The sequence below is a fragment of the Leucoraja erinacea genome, chromosome 5, assembly GCF_028641065.1.
Source record: "Leucoraja erinacea ecotype New England chromosome 5, Leri_hhj_1, whole genome shotgun sequence".
Lineage (NCBI taxonomy): Eukaryota > Metazoa > Chordata > Chondrichthyes > Rajiformes > Rajidae > Leucoraja > Leucoraja erinaceus.
The window spans coordinates 9,292,084-9,316,187 of NC_073381.1; the positions used below are offsets into that span (position 1 = coordinate 9,292,084).

Genomic DNA, 24,104 nt, shown 5'->3' on the forward strand with positions numbered 1-24,104 from the left:
GCTGAAGTCTGAAGAGAGTCTGAAGAAGGGGCTCAACCCAAAACGTCACCCATTCCTTCTCTCCAGAGATGCTGCCTGCCCGCTGAGTTACTCCTGCATTTTGTGTCTATCTTCGGTTCAAACCAGCAACTGCAGCTTCTTCCTACAGAGACAGAGCTGTTGTTGAGGCATGTCCAATTCTGAAGCTGAGACACCAAAGTTATTCCCCTCAGTAGAGAGGACAGTAACCAAGATAAAGGTATATGTTCGTTTGTACAGACATTAGCAGAGAGTTGAGGGGGAAAAAAAGGTTTTACTCAGCAAACTTGGGGGTGAGGAACTCATTGTCTGGCAGGAGTTAAAAGCCCTCAGAACATTGGATAAAGTACCAGGTTGTGAACTTGAGAGCAGTAACCTGTCGGGCTATAAAACAGGAATTAAACCAAATTCAATTTTAACAGATGGGAAAAATTGCCTCAGTTGTTCAATTTTTCAGTTCAGTTCAGTTTAGTTAATTGTCACATGTGAAAAGATTCTAATAAATTTAATTTATATTTCCTAGAAGCCATGATGAATCAGCTTCCTGGATAGTAGTCCAGTGATTTGCAAATATGGATATTTTGTTACTCTTACAATAAAAAGCTTTTGATGCATGCTAATCAGTTATAACCAATATAACTCTATATTGTAAATGAATAGAATTCTAATGTGCACTGTTTTCTGCAACATTAAGGACTATTCTTACCAATTAATAGTATCAGTACATCAGCAAAATTCAGGTTCCACAAGGTTATTGACATATCCATGCGACTGATTGAGTCTTGATTGAAATATCAAGCCTCTAAAGATGCTGAGGGAATCAGAGTTTCAATCATGGGTAGCAGGGCAAATGAAGCCTACAGTATGATCGATGACAGATATTTTTTCAATGGGGAAATCACTCAGGAGATTTTTGGCACAACTGTCTCCTCTTCAAAATAATTGCAATCTGGTGATTTCAATTCATCTTCTTGATGATTCCCTGCCCAACCCAGACCTTTACATTGCACCTGTAACTTAGCCAACTGCACGTCCAAATTACTTCAGAGGGGTCTTAACTACAACTTAAAGGTCTCCTAATATCACCTTACACATTTTTTCCTTTGCGTTCACTATCGAAGAGCAGTGCTTTATTGAACGATTGGCAAGGAGGTGCCTCAAACATTTATGATTGCAGTTGGCAAGGTTTTACTTTAGATTTTAGACTTTAAAGTTACAGTGTTGAAGGAGGCCCTTTGAACCACCGAGAACACGTGATCAGTGTTCTCGGCAGTGTTAGCTGTGAGGAGGATGCTAGGAAGCTGCAAGGTGACTTGGATAGGTTGGGTGAGTGGGCAAATGCATGGCAGAGGCAGTATAATGTGGATAAATGTGAGGTTATCCACTTTGGTGGCAAAAACAGGAAAGTAGACTATTATCTAAATGGTGGCTGATTAGGAAAAGGGGAGATGCAATGAGACCTGGGTGTCATGGTACACCAGTCATTGAAAGTAGGCATGCAGGTGCAGCAGGCAATGAAGAAAGCGAATGGTATGTGGGCATTCATAGCAAGAGGATTTGAGTATAGGAGCAGGGAGGTTCTACTGCAGTTGTACAGGGTCTTGGTGAGACCACACCTGGAGCATTGCGTGCAGTTTTGGTCTCCAAATCTGAGGAAAGACAGTCTTGCCATAGATGGAATACAGAGAAGGTTCACCAGACTGATTCCTGGGATGTCAGGACTTTCATATGAAGAAAGACTGGATAGACTCTGCTTGTACACGCTAGAATTTAGAAGATTGAGGGGGGATCTTATAAAAACTTACAAAATTCTTAAGGGGTTGGACAGGCTAGATGCAGGAAGATTGTTCCCAATGTTGGGGAAGTCCAGGACAAGGGGTCACAGTTTAAGGATAATGGGGAAATCCTTTAAAACCGAGATGAGAAAAAGTTTTTCACACAGAGAGTGGTGAATCTCTGGAATTCTCTGCCACAGAACGTAGTTGAGGCCAGTTCATTGGCTATATTTAAGAGGGAGTTAGATGTGGCCCTTGTGGCTATAGGGATCAGGGGGTGTGGAGAGAAGGCAGGTACAGGATACTGAGTTGGATGATCAGCCATGATCATATTGAATGGCGGTGCAGGCTCGAAGGGCCGAATGGCCTACTCCTGCACCTAATTTCTATGTTTCTATCACCTCATACACTAGCACTATACTACACTTATAACTTACAATTTGCCTGCCTCTTATGGCTCCCCCTCTGACGTTATTCAGCTCTCGAATATAGACACAAAATGCTGGAGTAACAGGCAGCATCTCTGGAGAGACGTCTTGTGGTCGAGACCCTTCTTCAGACTGATGTCAGGGGAGTGGGCAGTACATAGATAAGGAAGTGTATAGGTAATGAAGTGTAAGGTGTGAAAATGGGACAAAGGGAATGGAGTTCAAGGAAAATGTAAAATAGATCATTGTTAGTTGGGGGAAGGTAACAATAAAGCAAAAATGTAATGTAGTCGGAGATAGTAAGACTGGTCGGAGAACTGGGAAGGGGGAGAGATGGAGAGAGAAGGAAGGAATAGACAATAGACAATAGGTGCAGCAGTAGGCCATTCGTCCCTTCGAGCCAGCACCGCCATTCAATGTGATCATTGCTGATCATCCCCAATCAGTACCCTGTTCCTGCCTTCTCCCCATATCCCCTGACTCCGCTATCTTTAAGAGCCCTATCTAGCTCTCTCTTGAAAGTATCCAGAAAACTGACCTCCACCACCACCTGAGGCAGAGAATTCCACAGAAGGGTTACTTGAAGTACTTGTTACTTGTTTTCACACTTTACACTTCCTTATCTATACACTTACTGATCTATGTACCTCCCTCTCCCGTGACATCAGTCTGAAGAAGGGTCTCGACCCGAAACGTCACCCATTTCTTCTCTCCAGAGATGCTGCCTGCCCCGCTGAGTTACTCCAGCATTTTGTGTCTATTTTTGATTTACACCAGCTTCGGCAGTTCCTTCCTACACTTAATCTGCTCTCTCTGCTCTGTAGACCACTTTGTGACCTGGGCAACAGACCAATGGTGAACGTTCATGGATATAGGAGGAGTGAATAGTGGGCACCAGGAACTGCAGATGCTGGAATTTTGAGTAAAACACAATGTGCCGGAGGAACTCAACAGGTCGGGCAGCATCTGTGGAGGGAATGGATAGACAATGTCTGTCCCCCCCCGACCTCTTTTCCAGCTTTCTCCTCCCCCCCCCCCCCATACCCCTGAAAATGGTCCCACCCATAACATCACGTATCCCCCCAGAGATGCCCCTGCTGATTATTCCAGCATTTTAAGTTTTCTGAGAAAAAAGGATGTCCTTCATCAAGTTTAAGTTTGAGTGAGGGTTACACAAAAAAGCTGGAGAAACTCAGCGGGTGCAGCAGCATCTATGGAGCGAAGGAAATAGGCAACGTTTCGGGCCGAAACCCTTCTTCAGACGTTTCGTTTGAGTGAGTTTATTGTCATGTTATTCATATTTATTTCACATCTTATTTATGTATGTATGTATTTATTTATTTATTTATTTATTTATTTATTTGTTTGTTTGTTTATTTGTTTATTTATTTATCTATCTATCTATTTATTTATTTATTTATTTATTTCATAAATATCCTCTAAACAAGTTAATGTGATCCTGGTTGTCAAGAATAGAGTCATGGAGTGATACAGTGTGGAAACCAGCGCTTCAGCCAATATGTCCCATCTACACTAGACCCACCTGCCTGCATTTGGCCCATATGCACCTAAACCTGTCCTATCCATGTACAATACAATACCATACAATTTATTTGTCCTTTGGACCCCGTTGAGGTCCAAACGAAATGTCGTTTCTGCATTCATACATACAAAACGAAAAAGACATGTACCTGTCTAAATGTATTTTAAATGTTGCGATAATCCCTGCCACAACTATCTCCACTGGCAGCTCGTTCCATACACCAACCACCCTTTATGTGAAAAAAGTTACCCCTCAGATTCCTTTTAAATCTCCCTCCTCCCCACCTCAGCCCTCACCTTAGACCTGTGTCTTCTGGATCTCGATTCACCTTCTGTGGGCAAGAGACTGTGTGGATTTACCTGATCTATTCATCTCATGATTTTTTACACCTCTGTAAGACCACCCCTTCATCCACATGTGCTCCAAAGAATAGAGTCCCCGCTTAATCAACCTCTCCCTATAGCTCAGACCCTCGAGTCCTGGCAACATTGCGTGCAGTTTTGGTCTCCAAATCTGAGGAAGGACATTATTGCCATAGAGGGAGTGCAGAGAAGGTTCACCAGACTGATTCCTGGGATGTCAGGACTGTCTTATGAAGAAAGACTGGATAGACTTGGTTTATACTCTCTAGAGTTTAGGAGATTGAGAGGGGATCTTATAGAAACTTACAAAATTCTTGGGGGGTTGGACAGGCTAGATGCAGGAAGATTGTTTCCGATGTTGGGGAAGTCCAGGACAAGGGGTCACAGCTTAAGGATAAGGGGGAAATCCTTTAGAACCGAGATGAGGAGAACTTTTTTCACACAGAGAGTGGTGAATCTCTGGAACTCTCTGCCACAGAGGGTAGTTGAGGCCAGTTCATTGGCTATATTTAAGAGGGAGTTAGATGTGGCCCTTGTGGCCAAGGGGATCAGAGGGTATGGAGAAAAGGCAGGTACGGGATACTGAGTTGGATGATCAGCCATGATCATATTAAATGGCGGTGCAGGCTCGAAGGGCCGAATGGCCTACTCCTGCACCTAATTTCTATGTTTCTATGTTTCTAACATCCTTGTAAATATTTTCTGCACCTTTTCTTGTTTGACAACATCTTTCCCATAACATGGTGCCCAGAACTGAACACAATACACTATCGGGGCCGTGCAATGTGGCTGTGTGTTGCCTCCTCTCTCCCAGTGCGAGGCGGCGGTTCAGATACCCACCAACAAACGAAGCAAGAAAGGAACCATTAAGAAAAAGAAAATAAGAAAAAGAAAAAAGTGAAAAAAGTAAAAAGGAAAAAAAGAGAAACTAAGCAAGCAAGCGTCTTTGCCTCTCCAGTGTAAGCAGATTCGATGTCTGTATATCTGAAAGCAACGCTGGACAACCCCCACTTGCTCACCACAGATAATGCAACCTTGACTCAAACGGATCTGGACCTTAACGCGCCTGAAAGGGGGCGGGATGGGGATGGTCGCTCACACTCAGACCCGCCCAGTCACCGGGAAAACTTCGCTCAGTCCCGGCTATGATGTTACATTAGAGAGCTCCGGACCGTCCGAGAACCAGCCGGCGGTGCAGTGAGCGGACCCGTCCCGCTGTGGGAGGTGAATAACCGGGGTTGGAGAGGAGGGAGAGATGGGAGGGAGGGAGGGAGGGAGGGATGGAAAGAGAGGGGGGGAGAGAGAGAGAGGGGCAGAGAGAGAGAGAGAGTGAGAGAGAGAGAGAGAGAGAGAGAGAGAGAGAGAGAGGGGGGGGGGGGTGAGTGAGAGGGAAGGGGGAGAGTGAGAGGAGAGAGGTGAGAGAGGGGGGGGGGTGGAGAGGTGAGAGGGGAGGTGGAGGAGAGGGGGGGTGGAGTGTGAGAGGGGAGGTGGGGTGTGAGGTGGGGTGGAGAGGGGGGGGGGTGAGGAAAGAGAGGGGGGTGGGGTGTGAGAGGGAAGGGGGGAGAGAGAGTGAGAGGGGGGATGGAGTGTGAGAGGGGGGGTGGAGTGTGAGAGGGGGGGGGGGGGTGAGGGGGGGGAGGGGGGGGAGGAGAGGGGGGGTGAGGAAAAGAGGGGGAGAGAGGGAGGGGGAGAGTAATTAAACGGGTACTTGGATAGGACAGGTTTAGAGGGATATGGACCAAGCGCAGGCAGGTGGGGCATGTTGGTCGGTGTGGGCAAGTTTCCACACTGTATCACTCTATAACTCTCCGACACTGCATTTGTGCTGACGCTCGCTTCAAAGGAGAGCTGAGTTTGTGAATGTGTGTGTATCTCCGCCGCCCCTGAAACGTAACTCTGTGGCAGGACAGGACCCCTAGATATACATCCAACAGTGGAACACGGCGCCTCTGATCAATACCCAGTGTCCTGCAAATGTATATGTGAACGCTGCAAACGTCCGCAAGGTGAATTCGTTTCTCAGCACCATTTACCGATAGCATGTCTACTGCAGCCGCGGTCTTGTTTCGGGTCAGTCTGGGAGAGGATGTTTTGTTTTGTTTAGTTTAGAGATACAGCGAGCTGCGGATGCAAATGCAGACGTTGGTTTGGACACAAAGTGCTGGAACGGGACAGGCAGCATCTCTGGAGAAAACTACACACAGTAGGGATAATTGACATTTATACCAAGTCAAGTAACTAACAAACCTGTATGGTACGTCTTTGGAGTGTGGGAGAAAACTCACGCACCCACGCACAAACTTCGTACAGACCAAAGATCTATAAGATCTTTGGTACAGACAGCGCCCGGAGTCGGGATTGAACTCGGGTCTCTGTAAACTATAATTAGGCAGCAACTCTACCGCTGCGCCACCGTGTTTTGGCTGTTGAAGGTGCAGTTCGATATTTCAAGAGCGAGCAGTCCAGGGTTTGCAGGAGCGACGCTCTGTGGCATCCCGCCCCACTTTGTATCATTGTAACTGAATGAACAGTTGCACAAGCCGGGTTGCTGGAAACACGGGTTGCTATCTGGCGTCGGGCGGTCGGCAACTGAGCAACCGGGGACTGACTGGCGGTCCACACAAGGTTATCGCTGCGGGTGGATACTGTGATTCCGAAATAAGGTGAACGCTGCAAATGTTCCTCAACAGCGGGGAGAGACACGGGTTAACGTTGAATTGTTGAAACGTTTCAGGTCGGTAACCCTTTCTCCCTCCCATCCGAATTCGGGAGTCTAACCTAACCTAACCCACCTCTTTTAAAATGGGAAGCCGAATTGAGAATACACACAAAAAGCTGGAGTAACTCAGCGGGACAGGCGGCATCTCTGGAGAGAAGGAGTGGGTGATGATTCGGGTCGAGACCCTTCTTTAAACTGATGGTCAGGGGAAAGGGAGATGGAGATATAGACGGTGATGTAGAGAGATAAAGGACAAAGGGATGAAAGATATGCACAAAAGTAACTGATAAAGGAAACAGGCCATTGTTACTTTTTTTTTGCATATCTTTCATTCTGTTGTCACCTATTTTGTAGACGTCACTCATGACTTCTCTCCAGAGACGCTGCCTGTCCCACTGAGTTACTCCAGCATTTTGTGTCTATCTTCGGTTTAAACCAGCATCTGCAGTTCCTTCCTACACAAAACGAATTGAGAATCGGATTGGATCTGATATCAGGAGAGGGAAGTTAAAAGTGGAAGAAAATAAATTTAACTTAACGTCGATCATAAAATGTTGTTATTAAAAGCAAATAGTGGTGCAAGAACAATAAATGAAGGTAATTAGATAAAAATCAATCAGTTTGAATAAGGGGTTCAAGAAGGAACTGCAGATGCTGGAAAATCGAAGGTACACAAAATTGCTGGAGAAAACTCAGCGGGTGCAGCAGCATCTATGGAGCGAAGGAAATAGGCAACGTTTCGGGCCGAAACCCTTCTTCAGACTGATGGGGGGGGGGGGGGGGGGGGGGGGGGGGGGGAAGGAAGGAAAAGGGGAGGAGGAGGAGCCCGAGGGCGGGCGGATGGGAGGGTGGGAGGAGACAGCTAGAGGGTTAAGGAAGGGGAGGAGACAGCAAGGGCTAGCAAAATTGGGAGAATTCAATGTTAATGCCATCCGGACGCAAGGTCCCCAGGCGGAATATGAGGTGCTGTTCCTCCAATTTCCGCTGTTGCTCACTCTGGCAATGGAGGAGACCCAGGACAGAGAGGTCGGAATGGGAATGGGAGGGGGAGTTGCTGAGCCACCGGGAGGTCAGGCTGGTTATTGCGGACTGAGCGGAGGTGTTCGGCGAAACAATCGCCCAACCTACGCTTAGTCTCCCCGATGTAAATCAGCTGACACCTAGAGCAGAGGATGCAGTAGATGAGGTTGGAGGAGATGCAGGTGAACCTTTGTCGCACCTGGAACGATTGCTTGGGTCCTTGAATGGAGTCGAGGGGGGAGGTGAAGGGACAGGTGTTGCATTTCTTGCGGTTGCAACGGAAAGTACCTGGGGAGGTGGTTGTACGGGAGGGAAGGGAAGAATTGACAAGGGAGTTGCGGAGGGAGCGGTCTTTGCGGAAGGCAGACATGGGGGGAGATGGGAAGATGTGGCGAGTGGTGGGGTCATGTTGGAGGTGGCGGAAATGGCGGAGGATTATGTGTTGTAGTTGCTGGCTGGTGGGGTGAAAGGTGAGGACCAGAGGGACTCTGCCCTTGTTGCAAGTGCGGGGATGGGGAGAGAGAGCAGTGTTACGGGGTATGGATGAGGCCCTGTTGTGAGCTTCATCTATGGTGGCGGAGGGGAATCCCCATTCCCTGAAGAACGAGGACTAGACCGGAAACGTCGCCTGTCTATTCCCTCCACAGATGATGCCTGACCCGTTGAGTTCCTCCAGCACTTTGTGTTTTACTCACGATTCCAGCCTCTGCAGTTACTTGCGTGTCCAAAGGAAATCAACTTGTCTGGGGATTTCTTTGACAACTTGTCTGGGGATACCTTCATGTACCATAATTGGATTTCCAGGGGTTAATAGATGAGGTGCCACATAACGTTTCTTGTAGAACAGTTTGAGAGGTGCCACACTGGCGAGGAAAGAAGACTGGTCATAGAAAATAGGTGCAGGAGTAGGCCATTCGGCCCTTCGAGCCTGCACCCCCATTCAATATGATCATGGCTGATCATCCAACTCAGTGTCCTGTACCTGCCTTCTCTCCATACCCCCTGATCCCTTTAGCCACAAGGGCCACATCTAACTCCCTCTTAAATATAGCCAATGAACTGGCCTCAACTACCTTCTGTGGCAGAGAATTCCAGAGATTCACCACTCTCTGTGTAAAAAATGTTTTTCTCATCTCGGTCCTAAAAGATTTCCCCCTTATCCTTAAACTGTGACCCCTTGTTCTGGACTTCCCCAACATCGGGAACAATCTTCCTGCATCTAGCCTGTCCAACCCCTTAAGAATTTTGTAAGTTTCTATAAGATCCCCCCCCTCAATCTTCTAAATTCTAGCGAGTACACGCCGAGTCTATCCAGTCTTTCTTCATATGAAAGTCCTGACATCCCAGGAATCAGTCTGGTCAGTTTGGTTTATTTCCGTTTAGAGATACAGCACGGAAACAGGTTCTTCGCGACTATGACTGCACGGCTACATTGACCAGTGGAAACTGGAATCAACGAATGATTCAACTGTTCAATCATCTGGTCCCAGAGGGGATTTACTGATAGATCCTTTGAAGTCTCATCCTCAAAATAATGTTGACGAATGTTCCAACAGAAGTTGGAACATTAGTATTGATTTGAGCTTGTGGCTGAGGATTGTGTGCAGTTAGGCATCGAAGGTTACAGAATAATTGCTAATAATGACATTAGTATGGATTGGTATTTAAAGCTCGGCATGGGTAGCCCAAGAGACCTGTTTCTGCATACATTGATTCTATAAACTAGGAATGTTACAACATTTTGAGATTGTAACAATCAAGCCTGTAATTTATCCCATCAGATAAAGCATGAACAGAATTTTAATTTGATATCTAATTCACATTTTAATATTTTCAGTATTAAAAAAAGTTATGGACATTTTCATACTCGGAAATTAGCATCTTGTTCCCTGTTGCTTTTCCATTGACTTAACACAAAAGCTATGATTGAGGACAGTCAATTGACATAAAAGCCCATAACTTTCTTAAGAAATAAGAGAAATGAATGAAATTTTCAGTTATTATAGATTGAGGCATTCTGAAACAAATGTGATAGAAACATAGAAACATAGAAATTAGGTGCAGGAGTAGGCCATTCGGCCCTTCGAGCCTGCACCGCCATTCAATATGATCATGGCTGATCATCCAACTCAGTATCCCGTACCTGCATTCTCTCCATACCCCCTGATCCCCTTAGCCACAAGGGCCACATCTAACTCCCTCTTAAATATAGCCAATGAACTGGCCTCAACTACCCTCTGTGGCAGAGAGTTCCAGAGATTCACCACTCTCTGTGTGAAAAAAGTTCTTCTCATCTCGGTTTTAAAGGATTTCCCCATTATCCTTAAGCTGTGACCCCTTGTCCTGGACTTCCCTAACATCGGGAACAATCTTCCTGCATCTAGCCTGTCCAACCCCTTAAGAATTTTGTAAGTTTCTATAAGATCCCCTCTCAATCTCCTAAATTCTAGAGAGTATAAACCAAGTCTATCCAGTCTTTCTTCACAAGACAGTCCTGACATCCCAGATTGTAGAGGCACAAACGTGGTGAATAAATGGATTCTTCATTTCAGGCATTGTAGGTTAGATATACATGCATGTTTAGAACTCTAACATAATAGTCATTGTTGTTGCTGAGAGGCTGTTGCCTCGTGGGTTCGGTTGAGCTCCTGCTGAGGCGGCAGGACACGCTCATGAAGTGAGAGGAAGCAGAAGAGGGCGAGAGCAAAGATCCTATAGCAAGATAGACCACTCCTGCTAAATGCAATGGGCGGACATGTAGTACGCAACGGAACGGAACGCGGGCCTTTTTTTCATCCATTTCCGTAACCCAACCCGACCCGACTTGCAGTGTAATCAACGTTGCGGGGGAACAGTTTGTGTTAATAAATTAAAATCCTGAAAATGAGGAGAAGATTTTTACCAAATAGCTTTTACTTTTATGAGGATGTTTCCGTAACCGGCTTCCGTCTCCGCACTAGTTATCTTTGCTCTGCTACGGGATCTTTGGTGCGGAGACGGAAGCCAGTTACGGAAATGGGGCCGAAAATTACCCATGAATCTGCCCATGACCGTACTACGTCTTTTTCGTCCAGTGGACTATCTTGCTCGCTATAGGATCTTTGGGCGAGAGAGGGAAGGTCAGTTCTTATATACTAAGGCACCCCCCTAAATCCCGTGACTCCTTCCCGTGACTGCCGAGGATCGCATAGCAAGAATGACCTAACCACTAGGTGCCGCTACAACATCTTACTTGGATGACCTGAAATTAAAGCATATAATTAGTTAGTTACCTAATTGCAGATATTTACAAAATTGACCGTTGTGACGGAAATTGTTAATTCCCATAAATTTATCCAGAAACATCCACTCTCAAGATAATCAAAATCATTATATTTTGCACCACACATCTGACTAAAACTGTTCAGTGGATATTTAGTATGAAAATATGGATAGACAATAATACAAAACATAGATGATTTAGATGTTCTTATGACATGATTGTGCAAAAAAAAATAATGAATTTGATTATCTTGAGAGTGGATGTTTCTGGAATGTGATTGATTGGAATGTTGCTGCTGCCATGATTTAAGCCCCATCAGCAGGCAAGACACGGCCAATTTGTAGCGGGGCCTAAATAACATTTTTCGCATCAGCCGGTTAAAATGAAGCCACGCCAAAAAGCCAAGATAATATGTTAAATAAACGACATACCTTTTGTTTTGTCCTGCACTTGCGATCCGTGATGTTGAAGGCATTGAAGGCGTTTTTAGTCGCGTTTAAATTCAATAAGTGACGCAATCGACCAGCAACTTAAAAAAAAAATACGGGGCAGGATCACAGAACAGATTTTTTTCATCAGCTAGCAGTCCATGCAAATTCCTCTCCAACAACGCTACTATAACTGTAATAAGAAGCGTCTTTGCCATGATGGAAACCTCACCTAGTCTGAAGTAGGGTCACCTAGTACTAGTCTGAAGAAGGGTCACGACCAGAAATGTCACCTATCCATGTTATGCAGAGAATTCTGCCTGAGCTGCTGAGTTACTCCAGCACTGTGTGCCTTGAGAGTAGATGGTGGCAAAATGTAACCAGATGTTTGGAAACATACCTATATATTCTTTCCCAAAATATAACCATTTTATGTGAATGTAAAACATTGGAGGTTTGGTTGAGATCTCGTTCAATATGAGTTTAGTTGCACTGAACAATTGCAAGACATCACACCATGTATCTCCAACTCGGAGCATCTAACCCTTAAGGTGCCCTGAGATGTGATCCTTTAAGAAGGCATTCCTCGTGAAACTGTCAGACCTATGATTACTAAAGTGACATCCATTTGAAAGAGAGCATGATTTGTAATCTCCTCGAGTTACTGGGTAATTGACGAGTGCCTGAGTTATCTCCTCAGCAAAAATATAAGCGCTGCCGTGCAAGGAGTGGGTTGAATCACAGGGGAGATATGTGTAGAGGAACAGAAGGCACTTGGTTTGTTGTAATGGAGACGCGAGGAACTGCAGATGCTGCTTACAAAAAAATACACAAAAGTACTGGAGTAACTCAGTGGGTCAGGCAGCATCCCTTGAGAATTGGATAGGTGAGTTTTCGGGGCAGGACCCATCTGTCCATAGTTCAGTATCAATATTCAGTATTTACTTTAATGTCATTTTAACTGAATACTTACATACACAGATGAAACAAAAAAAATGTTTCTCAATCAGTTCCCATCAGTGCAGTTCATAAAAACAGAATAAATACATATAGCTTTAAAATTAAAAATTAAAATTACCATATCTAAAATAGGCCTAAAAATTGAAATAAAAACAGTCATTCAGACCGAACAGTGGCTTTGCTTTGACAGGTGTCTAGCTGTCAAAGTGTGAGCGAGGTTAGATGTGTTGGTTTGTGATATATGGGGAGGGGACACAGTCCGTTAACCAGTCTTATTGCCTGTGGGAAGAAGCTGTGTAGCATCCTGCTGGTTTTGCAGCTGATGCTCCTGTATCTCTTCCCAGATGGCAGAATGGAGAAGATGTGGTGTGATGGATGATAGTGGTCCTTGATAATGGAGATGGCTCTGCTGATGCTCCGCTTCTGATAGATCTCCAACAGGAAAGGGAGTGGGGCACCAATGATCCTGCTTAGTTAGACACAATAAGCTGGAGTAACTCAGCGGATCGGGCAGCATCGCTGGAGAAAAGGAATAGGTGACATTTCAGGTCGAGACCCTTCTTCAGATCATAGACTGCATCTACATTTGGCGTAAACCAGTATCTGCAGTCACCTCTTATACCCTTCTGGCCATGTTCTTCAGAAATGCTGCCTGACCTGCTGAGTTACTCCAGTACTTTGTGTCTTTTCTTGGTGTGTTATAATTAATTATTACTAATTTATTAATTTACTATGCCTACTATGATGAAAAAAATTGTGGAATAATGCTTCCAATTGTAGCTCCTTCCTCAATGAGCCCAAGAAATTATTCTTGTAAATAAGTTAATAAATTGAAGTGCTTTAAATAATAAAATCTTAATAAATTGATACTTTGACATGATGTTTTGTTGAAACAAGGAACTACAGATGCTGGTTAATACACAAAACGATGGGAGAAACTCAACGGATCAGGCCTAAATTGCCTGACTTTGTGCCCTTTGCTGTTTTGTACATGGGGCTTTGCCTTGCACTAAACATTATTCCCTTATCATGTATTTATACTGTAAATGGATCAATTTTAATCATGTGTTATCTTTCCTCTGACTGGTTTGCACACAACAAAAGCTTTTCACTGTACCTCGGTGTACGTGACAATAAACTAAACCAAACTAGACACAAAGTGATGGAGTAACTCACTGGGTCAGGCAGCATCTCTAGACCACATGGATAGGTGACATTTTGGGTTGGGTCTCAAGTGTCATTGCAAAGTAGGGGCTGGCTGAAATTAGAGGTCAATGTTCATATGGAGGAGGCCCAGGACAGAAAGGTCGGATTCGGAATGGGAGGGGGAGTTGAAGTGCTGAGCCACCGGGAGTTGAAGATCCTCACCATTGTATTGTATTGTATTGTATATCTTTATTGTCATTTCGTGAGTATTCGCATACCCAGAGGAAACAAAAAAACGTTGCTCAACCAGTGTCCATTCAGTGTGCATGAAAAATAAATAGAAATAAAAAATACATGTATCATGAACAAATTTAACACTCTACTAAACATTCAACAAGCGTTCCGACCGGCAGCGGCACAACAGTGGCTCTGCTGCAGTGTGTCCAGGTTGGGGGTTTGTGCGCGATACTTGGCAGGGGGCAAAGTCCATTTAGCAGTCTTATAGCCTGTGGGAAGAAGCTGAGGAGCATCCTGCTGGTTTTGCAGCTAATGCTCCTGTACCTCTTCCCAGATGGGAGGATGGAGAAAATGTCATGCGATGGGTGGTAAGGGTCTTTGATGATGGAGATGGCTCTGCTGATACATCTCTTCCTGTATATGTCCAGCAGGAAGGGGAGTGGAGCACCAATAATCCTGCTGGCGGTCTTCACTATCCTGTCTAGTTGGTGCCGTTCGTACGCCTTGCAGCTCCCGAACCAGGAAGTGATGCCGTAGGTCAATGTGCTCTCGACAGTCCCCCTATAAAAAGTCCGTAGGTGTGTGGTGGGGAGGCCTGCTTTACGTAGTCTTCGGAGAGGGTGTAGTCGCTGCTGGGCTCTCTTGACCAGAGCTGTGGTGTTGGCCGTGGACGTCAGGTCATCAGACAGATGTAGTCCTAGGAACTTCATGCTGCTGACCCTTTCCACATCAGCTCCGTCGATGTGCAGAGGTGTATGGTGTTGTTTCCCCGCCCTCCTGAAGTCAACCACCATCTCCTTAGTTTTTCCCACGTTAAGAATGAGGTTGTGGGATTTGCACCAACCTGTGAGCAGCTCCACCTCCATCCTGTACGCCGATTCATCATTGTCACTGATGAGACCCACCACGGTTGTGTCATCAGCGAACTTGTTGATGAAGTTGTTATTGAGTCTGGCAGTACAGTCGTGTGTCAGCAGACTAAACAGCAGGGGGCTTAGGACACAGCCTTGGGGTGAGCCAGTGCTCACGGCTATGGTTTTTGATGTCCTACTGCCCACCCTGACTGTCTGCTGCCGTTGCGACAGAAAGTTCAGGACCCAGTTACATGTGCCAGCATCAACCCCCAATAGCTCCAACTTCTCCACCAGCTGCTGCGGAATGATTGTATTGAAAGCAGAGCTGAAGTCTATGAAGAGGATCCTGGCATAGGTATTTTTCCGATCGAGATGTGACAATACGAGGTTCAGTGTTGTTGAGACTGCGTCCTCTGTGGATCGGTTGGCTCTGTAGGCGAACTGCAGTGGGTCTAGGTCGGCAGGTAGACTATTTTTGATGTGCTGCATAACTAGTCGCTCAAAACACTTCATTACAATGGGTGTTAGGGCCACTGGTCGAAAGTCATTATGGCAGGCTGGGTTTGGTTTCTTCGGGACAGGGACGATGGTGGCACTCTTAAGACAGTTGGGCACTACTGCCTGGCTGAGTGAGATGTTAAAAATGTCTGTGAAGACATCTTTCAGTTGCTCGGCACAGTCTCTTAGAACGCATCCAGGAATGTTGTCCGGCCCTGCAGCTTTGCGTGGATTGACGCTGGCAAAGGCCTTTTTAACTCTGGCTGCGGACAGCCTGAGCGACTGGTCACTGGGAGATGGCAGTAGTGCACGTGTCTGGGTGCTGTTTTTAACCTCAAACCGTGCGTAGAACTCGTTCAGTTCATCTGGTAGGGAGGGGTTGTTTTGGCATATCCGCAGCGGGGGGGGCTTGTAGTCAGTGATGGTATGAAATCCCTGCCACAAGCGACGAGTGTCTTTGTCATTTGCGAAGTGGCTATTGAGTTTTTGTCCATACAGCCTCTTCGCTTCCCTGATCCCCCGGGATAGGTTACCCCTTGCCAGTTTGTATGCTGCGTTGTCCCCAGATTTGAATGCCGCATTCCGGATTCTCAGTAGGGAACACACTTCCCCAGTTAGCCAAGGTTTCTGATTGGCACGCCTCCTGATGGTTTTTACCACCGTTACATCCTCAATACATTTATTGATGTATGCGATGACGGATTCTGTATATTCTTGGAGGTTGATGCCACTGTCATCTGTTGCTGCCTCTCTGAAAATGGCCCACTGTGTGGTTTCAAAACAGTCTTGTAGTGCTGCCGTAGCTCCCTGTGGCCATGTTCTGACTTCTTTGACCGTTGGCCTGTCCTGTTTCACCCTGGGTCTGTATGCAGGTGTGAGCATAACCGCTAGGTGGTCAGAGTTGCCGATATGGGGGAGGGGGGCTGCTTTATATGCATCTTTAATGTTGGTGTACACCAGATCTAGTTTGTTCTTCCCCCTGGTTGCAATGTTCACATGCTGGTAGAATTTAGGCAGAACAGATGTAAGACTTGCCTGGTTGAAATCCCCAGCTGCCATGAAGAAAGCATCTGGATGTTCCCTCTGCTGCCCACTGATGTTGTTGTAGAGCTCTGTCATAGCCTCCTTCACGTCCGCGCTCGGTGGTACATAGACAGCCGTTATGAAGACTGCTGTTAGTTCCCTGGGTAAGTAGAAGGGTCGGCATTTCACAGTCATTAGCTCCACCATATCATCAGCTCGGCATTTCATTAGTTGTGATGCAATGTAACACTTGTGATTTTTGAGTTCAACTGTGGAGAATTAATTTTTGCAACAGTTTCTTTTGTTACGTAGCCAGTTGGAAAGGAACCCATCAACCTTGATATTGGAAACTGTCCAAGTGTTCTTGTTTGATGTGGCCCAGTGGGTCACTAAATGACTAAATTGATTCCACCTGCACTTTGAATGGATTTGCAGATAGATTTCTATATTAAAGTCCAATAAGTACATTGCAATTTTATTTGGAATACACTTCTGGTTTGATTGCAGGAGGGTTTGGGAACAGCTCCATCCAAGACCGCAGGAAATATCAGAGAATTGTGGACGCAGCCCAGACCATCACACAAACCAACCTCCCTTCCATTGACTCCATTTATACCTCACGCTGCCTCGGCAAGGCCAGCAGCAGAATCAAGGATGGGTCACACCCTGGCCACTCCCTTTTCCCCCCTCTCCCATCGGGCAAAAGATATAGAAGTGTGAAACGCACACCTCCAGATTCAGGGATAGTGTCTTCTCAGCTGTTGTCAGGCAACTGAATCATCCAATCACAACCAGAGAGCAGCCCTGAGCTATCATTGGAAAACCTCAGCCGATCTTTGATCAGACTTTACTGGGCTTTTTCTTGCACCAAACATTATTCACGTCATAGAAACATAGAAACATAGAAAATAGGTGCAGGAGTAGGCCATTTGGCCCTTCGAGCCTGCACCGTCATTCAATATGATCATGGCTGATCATCCAACTCAGTATCCTGTACCTGCCTTCTCTCCATTCCCTCTGATCCCTTTAGCCACAAGGGCCACATCTAACTCTTTGATGTGTATATGGACCTGTGTCTGAAATAAAGCTTTAATAATAATAATAAAATAACTCCCTCTTAAATATAGCCAATGAACTGGCCTCAACTAACTTCCGTGGTAGAGAATTCCACAGATTCACCACTCTCTGTGAAAAATGTTTTTCTCACCTCGGTCCTAAAAGATTTCCCCCTTATCCTTAAACTGTGACTCCTTGTTCTGGACCTCCCCAACATCGGGAACAATCTTTGTGCATCTAGCCTGTCCAACCCCTTAAGAATTTTGTAAGTTTCTATAAGATCCCCCCCTCAATCTTCTAAATTCTAGCGAGTACAAACCGAGTCTATCCAGTCTTTCTTCATATGAAAGTCCTGACATCTCAGGAATCAGTCTGGTGAACCTTCTCTGTACTCCCTCTATGGCAAGAATGTCCTTCCCAATCGGCCACCATCTTGTATCTGCCCACTGTGGGAGGCTCGATTGTAATGATGTACTGCCTTTCTGGTTAGCTTGCATCAAAAGCCTTTCACTGTACCTCGGTACGTGTGACAATAAACAAAACTGAATGAACTAAACTCAAATTCAGACTATTATGGTTTGTTACAGGTGTGAAATGTCTACGGATAATCCCACTACCAACAAGACTACCGTCTCTAACAGTGATTATATCTGGGGCTATGAGTATTATGACTACGAACCAGTTTCCTTTGAAGGATTGAAGGCACACAGATGTAAGTGAACAGTAATGATCTCCCAATATGAATCAAAGGTTACAAGTGGCAAACTAATAATTTTTTAGTCAGGCCAACAATATGTCGAGCTTATTGAACTGTGGTCTAAGGAGTAATGTTTCCTACATTAGAATCCATCTGGAGTAACTCAGCGGGAGGGACAGGCGGAATATTTGGAGAGAAGGAAGGGGTCACGTTTCATGTCGAGACGCTTCCTCAGACTGATTTGAAACCCCACCTGCAGTTCTTTCTTACACATTAGAATCCATCTCTTCATATCAGAATACCTCACCATTTTAAAGACCTGTCATCCTAATGTAGCCCACAGCAGGCTTGATTTAATGCATATGTTGCAGAATTTCACAAAATCATAAAAACTAACTGGGTGCATGAAACTCTAAAACCTCTGTTCAGTTTTAAATGGATTTAAAAAAAATGTAGGCATGGGGTAGGAAATAGGAGAGAGAAGCAACAACAATAAAGATATTACAAAAGGCTTGGGTAGAGTGGAAGTGGAGAGGATGTTTCCACCAGTGGGAGAGTTGAGGACTAGATGTAGCCTCAGAATTAAAGGATGTTCTTTTAGGAAGGAGATGAGGAGGAATTTCTTTAGTCAGAGGGTGGTGAACCTGTGGAATTCTTTGCCACAGAAGGCTGTGGAGGCAGTCAGTTGATATATTTAAGGCAGAGATAGATAGATTCTTGATTAGCACGGGTGTCAGAGGGAATAACATGAATAATATTTAGTTCAAGATAAAGTCCAGTAAAGTCCAAGGTTCTCCAATGAGGTTATTTGTGGTAGGATGGTTCAGTTGCATGATAACAGCTGGGAAGAAAATGGCCCTGAGTCTGGAGGCGCTTTTACACTTTTGGAATTTGGTGCAGGCATAACTCAAGGTACTTTGGTAAAAGAGGACATGAAATACTTTAATGCTGAATCTTTAGAGCTTTACAGAAACCACACCAGTGACTATCTAGGATGGTACGGTGGTGCAGCGGTAGAGTTACTACCTTACAGCACCAGAGACCTGTGTTCGATCCTGACCATAGGTGTTATCTCTACGTTCTCCCCATGACCTGCGAGGGTTTTCTCCAGGAGCACTGGTTTCCTCCCACGCTCCAAAAACCTGCAGCTTTGTAGGTTAATTGGCTTGGTAAAATTGTAAAAATTGTCCGTAGTGTGTGTAGAATAATGTTAGTGTGCGAGGATCGCTGGTCAACGTAGACTCGGTGGGCCGAAGGGCCTGTTTCCATGTTGTATCTCAAAACTAAAACTAAATCTCCAGGGAGTTTGACACATATGAGAGAAAGTCTAATCTTTTATTAAAATAGTATTTGATAAATTTGATCTAATCATTCTTCAGGTCATAATAAAATATGAGAAAATAAATGACACTCTTCCTGAGAGAATTAGTTAACCAGATTATAAAGCTTTGAGACTTCTATCAAATATTGTTGACTCTGGTATCCTCCTTTCATATTCTCTCTCTCTGGTTTTCTATTCAAAGATGTATTTGCTTTCCTCAATCAATCTCCATGTTACTAACCAGGTTTATTGTGAAAATGTTTACCGAGTTTGCAATCATAAATCAGAATTTAGGGAAATGATTTGTTGCCATTCATGTTACGATGCAGGATATCTGTCATGGAAATGTGCCAGAATTAGCCTGCAGCATTTGTTTGTCTGGTTCATACCTTTCACAGTGTTTGCTGACAATCTTTACAGACACAACCTGCTAAAATTAACCTTTCAGAGCAGAAGTCTCACTTCCCCGCTGTAATCAAAGCTCAGGTTATGTTTGATTTTCTTTCTTCCGTAAACATGAATACATAATTTCAAAGGTTTCAAAGGTCTTTTATTGTCATGTGTACCAATTAAGGTACAGTGATATGCAAATTACCATACAGTCATACAAAAAACAAAGCACCAAGACACACAACTACATAGAAATTGACATAAACATCCACCACAGCGAATTCCCCACATTCCTCACTGTGATGGAATGCAATAAAGTCCAATCTTCTTCCTCTTTATTCTCCCGCGGTTGGGGCAGTCGAACCATCCGTTGGGGCGGTCGAAGCTCCCGCAGCCGGCGGTCGAAACTCCTGCGGCCTGGAGTTCCCGAAGTCAGTCTCTGACCCGAGACCGTGGGCTCCGTGATGTTAAATCCACAAGCTCCCACGGTTGGAGCTCCGAGGTCGATCCCTGGCAAAGGGATCGTGGGCTCCGTGATGTTAAAGTCCCGTGGGCCACCCGCGGTGGAGCTCTCAAAAGTCAGTTTCCAGCAAAGGCCGCCAACTTCTCGACGATAGGCCGCAGTGCGGACGGAGATACGATACAGAAAAAAATCGCATCTCTGTCGAGGTTAGAAATTGGAAAAAGGATCCCCCAACCCCCACCCCCCGCATAGAACAAGCTAAAGAACACTAAAAACATACATTTAACACATACTGTTAAAACACAAAGAAGGATAGGACTGACAGACTGTTGGCGAGGCAGCTATTGCTGGCGCCACCTGGTGGTCAATGCAGCCTTCAGTGGCAAATAATTCCACACTCACCACCCTCTGACTAAAGAAATTCCTCCTGATCTGATGCCCATAACTCCATTGCAATCCTCGCAGAAAGGCAGCTGGAGATCCAGCTTTATTCCCGACTACAGGCGCTGTCCGCGTGGGTTTCCTCCCGATGCTCTGGTTTCCTCCCACATCCCAGAGACTTGCGGGTTTGCAGGTTAATTGGCCCTCCATAAATTGCTCCAAGTGTGTAAGGAGTGGATGAGAAAGTGGGATAACATCGAACTAGTGTGAATGGGTGTTTGATGGTCAGCGTGGACCCAGTGGGCTGAAGGGGCTATGTCATAAGGTCAAAAGGAATAGGAGTAGAATTAGGCCACTCGGCCCATCGTCCACTCCGCCATTTAATCATGGCGGATCTACCTCTCCCTCCTAACCCCATACTCCTGCCTTCTCCCCGTAACTTCTGACACACGCAATAATCAAGAATCTATCTACCACTGCCTTATAAATATCCACTAACTAGACCTCCACAGCCTTCAGTGGCAAATAATTCCACACTCACCACCCTCTGACCAAAGAAATTCCTCCTGATCTGATGCCCATAACTCCATAGAAATGGCAAAACAAGTAGTTATAGTAGTAAAGAAGGCATACAGTATGCGTCCATGCCTCAGTGCACTCTTAGAGGCTGGAAGACATGATTCAGCTTTATAAGGCTTGGGTTTGGCCGCATGCAGAGTATTGTGTGGAGTTCTGGCCACCCCATTACAAGGAGGATGTGGGAGGCTTTGGAAAAAGTGGCAGAAATGGTTTACCAGGATGTTGCTTGGATTGGCGGGCATTAGCTACTGGGAGAGGTTGGGCAGACTTGGATTGTTTTCTTTGGAACGCCAGAGATTGTGGAGAGACCTAAGAGAAGTGTTTAAATTATGAGCGGTAGACCGTCAGAAATCTTTTTCCCAAAATAGAAAAATCAAATACCAGAGGGCATCAGCTTAAGGTGCGCGGGGCAACGTTTAAAGGAGATGCGTGGGCAAGTTTTTTCACACAGATGTGTGTCTGAAAGGTGCTGCTGAGGGTGGTGGAGGAAAGTATGTTAGTGGAGCGGCTGGGCTCGTATATTCTGGAGTTTAGAAGGATGAGAGGATATCTTATTGAAACATATAAGATTATTAAGGGTTTAGACACGCTAGAGGCAGGAAACATGTTCCCGATGTTGGGGGAGTCCAGAACCAGGGGCCACAGTTTAAGAAAAAGGTGTAAGCCATTTAGAATGGAGACGAGGAAACACTTTTTCTCACAGAGAGTGGTGAGTCTGTGGAATTCTCTGCCTCAGAGGGTGGTGGAGGCCAGTACTCTGGAAACTTTCAAGAGAGAGCTAGATAGGGCTCTTAAAAATAGCGGAGTCAGGGGATATGGGGAGAAGGCAGGAACGGGGTACTGATTGGAGATGATCAGCCATGATCACATTGAATGGCGGTGCTGGCTCAAAGGGCCTAATGGCCTACTCCTGCACCTATTGTCTATTATCTATTATTTATAGGCATTTGATATGATGGGAATGGAGGGATATGGGTTGTGTGCAGGTAGATAAGTGATGGGCTTGGCATAATGTTCAGCACAGACATTGTGGGCCGAAGGGCCTGTTACTGTGTTGTATACAGTTCTATGTTCGATGGGCATGCCATGATTAAATGGCGGAGTAGACTTGATGGGCCGAATGGCCTAATTCTGCTCCGATCACTTATGAACATGAGATTCCAGGCAGGGTGATCAAGCCAGCTCCAGTGAACAGGATGTGGAGAAGAATATGCTATCTACTTCAGCAGTTTCATTAGACACAGCTTCATGAAATAGCATCATCTGGGCAAATTATAAATTAAACCTTGTGCAATTTAATACATGAGGTGGGATTTCATGTTCCAGCTGTTCAAGACGTTGGTGAGACTGCACTTGGAGTGTTGTATGCAGTTCTGGTTGCCGTGTGATAGGGTGGATAAACTAGAGAGAGGGCAGAAAAGATTTACAAGGAAGCCGTTTTAAGAGGGAGGGGCAGATGCTGGAGAATCGAAGGTTATACAAAAAAGCTGGAAAACTCAGCGGATGCAATCTATGGAGCGAAGAAATACACGTTTCGGGCCGAAACCCAGGTTTCGGCCCGAAACCCACCTTCGTGCTGCACCCGCTGAGTTTCTCCAGCTTTTTTGTGTAACCCTTTACGAGCCGTTGGGTCTGGAGGGGGAGCTTGAGTTATTATACTTTAAAAAAAACTGTAATTTAGAGATACAGTGCAGAAACAGGCTCTTCAACCCACCGAGTCCAAGCCGACCAGCGATCCCAGCACACTAACACTATCCTACACACTAGGGACAATTTAAAATTTGTACATTGTTACCTAAGCCAATTAACCTACAAATCTGTACTTCTTTGGAGTGTGGGAGGAAACTGGAGCACCTGGGGAAAACCCACGGAGGTCACGGGGAGAACGTACAAACTCCCCACAGACTGCACCCGTGGTCTGGATCGAACCCGGATCTCTGGCACTGTGAGGCAGCAACTCTACTGTTGCGCCACCATGCTGCCCTAAGAAGGGATATACCTGTAAGAGATATACCTGCAACCTTCCCTCCATTGATGAACTGTAGACTGCAAGGGCCAAGAAGCGAGCGGGTAAGATCATCTCTGACCCCTCGCACCCTGGCCACAAACTCTTTGAATCACTTCCTTTGAAGTCAAAGCTGCCACAGCCAGACATAAAAACAGCTTTTTTTCACGTGTTGTAGCTCTACTCAATAACCAAAAATCTGTAGCCTCTTTTTGCTCTGGTATTATATTTAATTCACATATTTAATCGATCATGTTTTGTTATTAATGTTTTATGTGTCGTTCTTAATTGTCACTGTATGTCATGTTGTCACTTGTGGGCGGAGCACCAAGGCAAATTCCCTGTATGTGAATACTTGGTCAATAAACTTATTCATTCATTCACACATACATTAATTCATTCATTCATTCATCCATTCATCCATTCATACATTCATTCATTCATTCAAGAAGAGATTTCATTGATTGGTACTGGGTAGGGTGGTAGATACATGGAAACATCTGCCAGAGGAGGAGGTTAAATGCCACTATCGTATCTGCCTCAACCACCACCTCCGGCAGCATGTTCCAGGCACTCATAAGCTCGAGGAGCAGAATTAGGCCATTTGATCCATTAGGTTCACTCCACCATTCAATCACTGGCTGATCTATCTTTCCCCCTCAACCCCATTCTCCTGCCTTCTCCCCATAACCCCTGACTCTCTTACTAATCAATCACCATCTTCTGTGTAAAAATATAACTAGCCCTGCACATCTCCTTTAAAACTGTGCTCTGCTCACCTTAAAGCCATGTCCTCCAGATCTTCTATCAGGTCTCCGTGCAACCTCCAGCGTTCCAGAGAAAACAATCCAAGTCGGTGCAGCCTCTCTCTGTAACTAATACCTGCTAATCCAGTCATCATTCTGGTAAATCTTCTTTATAAATCTTCTTTAACTCTCA

General features: G+C 45.3%; 1 protein-coding gene across 2 annotated transcripts in view; it reads left to right on the forward strand.

Annotated features, from left to right (window-relative positions):
- The first annotated feature begins 5,261 nt into the window (after positions 1-5,261).
- LOC129696919 (melanocortin-2 receptor accessory protein 2-like) overlaps positions 5,262-24,104 on the forward strand; it is a 28,205-nt gene continuing 9,362 nt past the window's right edge. The window contains exons 1-2 of one of the 2 annotated variants that reach the window (XM_055635022.1): positions 5,262-5,350; positions 17,917-18,041. In XM_055635022.1, coding sequence (XP_055490997.1) covers positions 17,924-18,041 — 118 coding nt within the window. In that variant the 5' untranslated portion in view covers positions 5,262-5,350; positions 17,917-17,923. Of the gene's footprint in view, positions 5,351-17,379; positions 18,042-24,104 lie in introns of those variants that run through there. The other variant, XM_055635021.1, reaches the window with a different exon arrangement.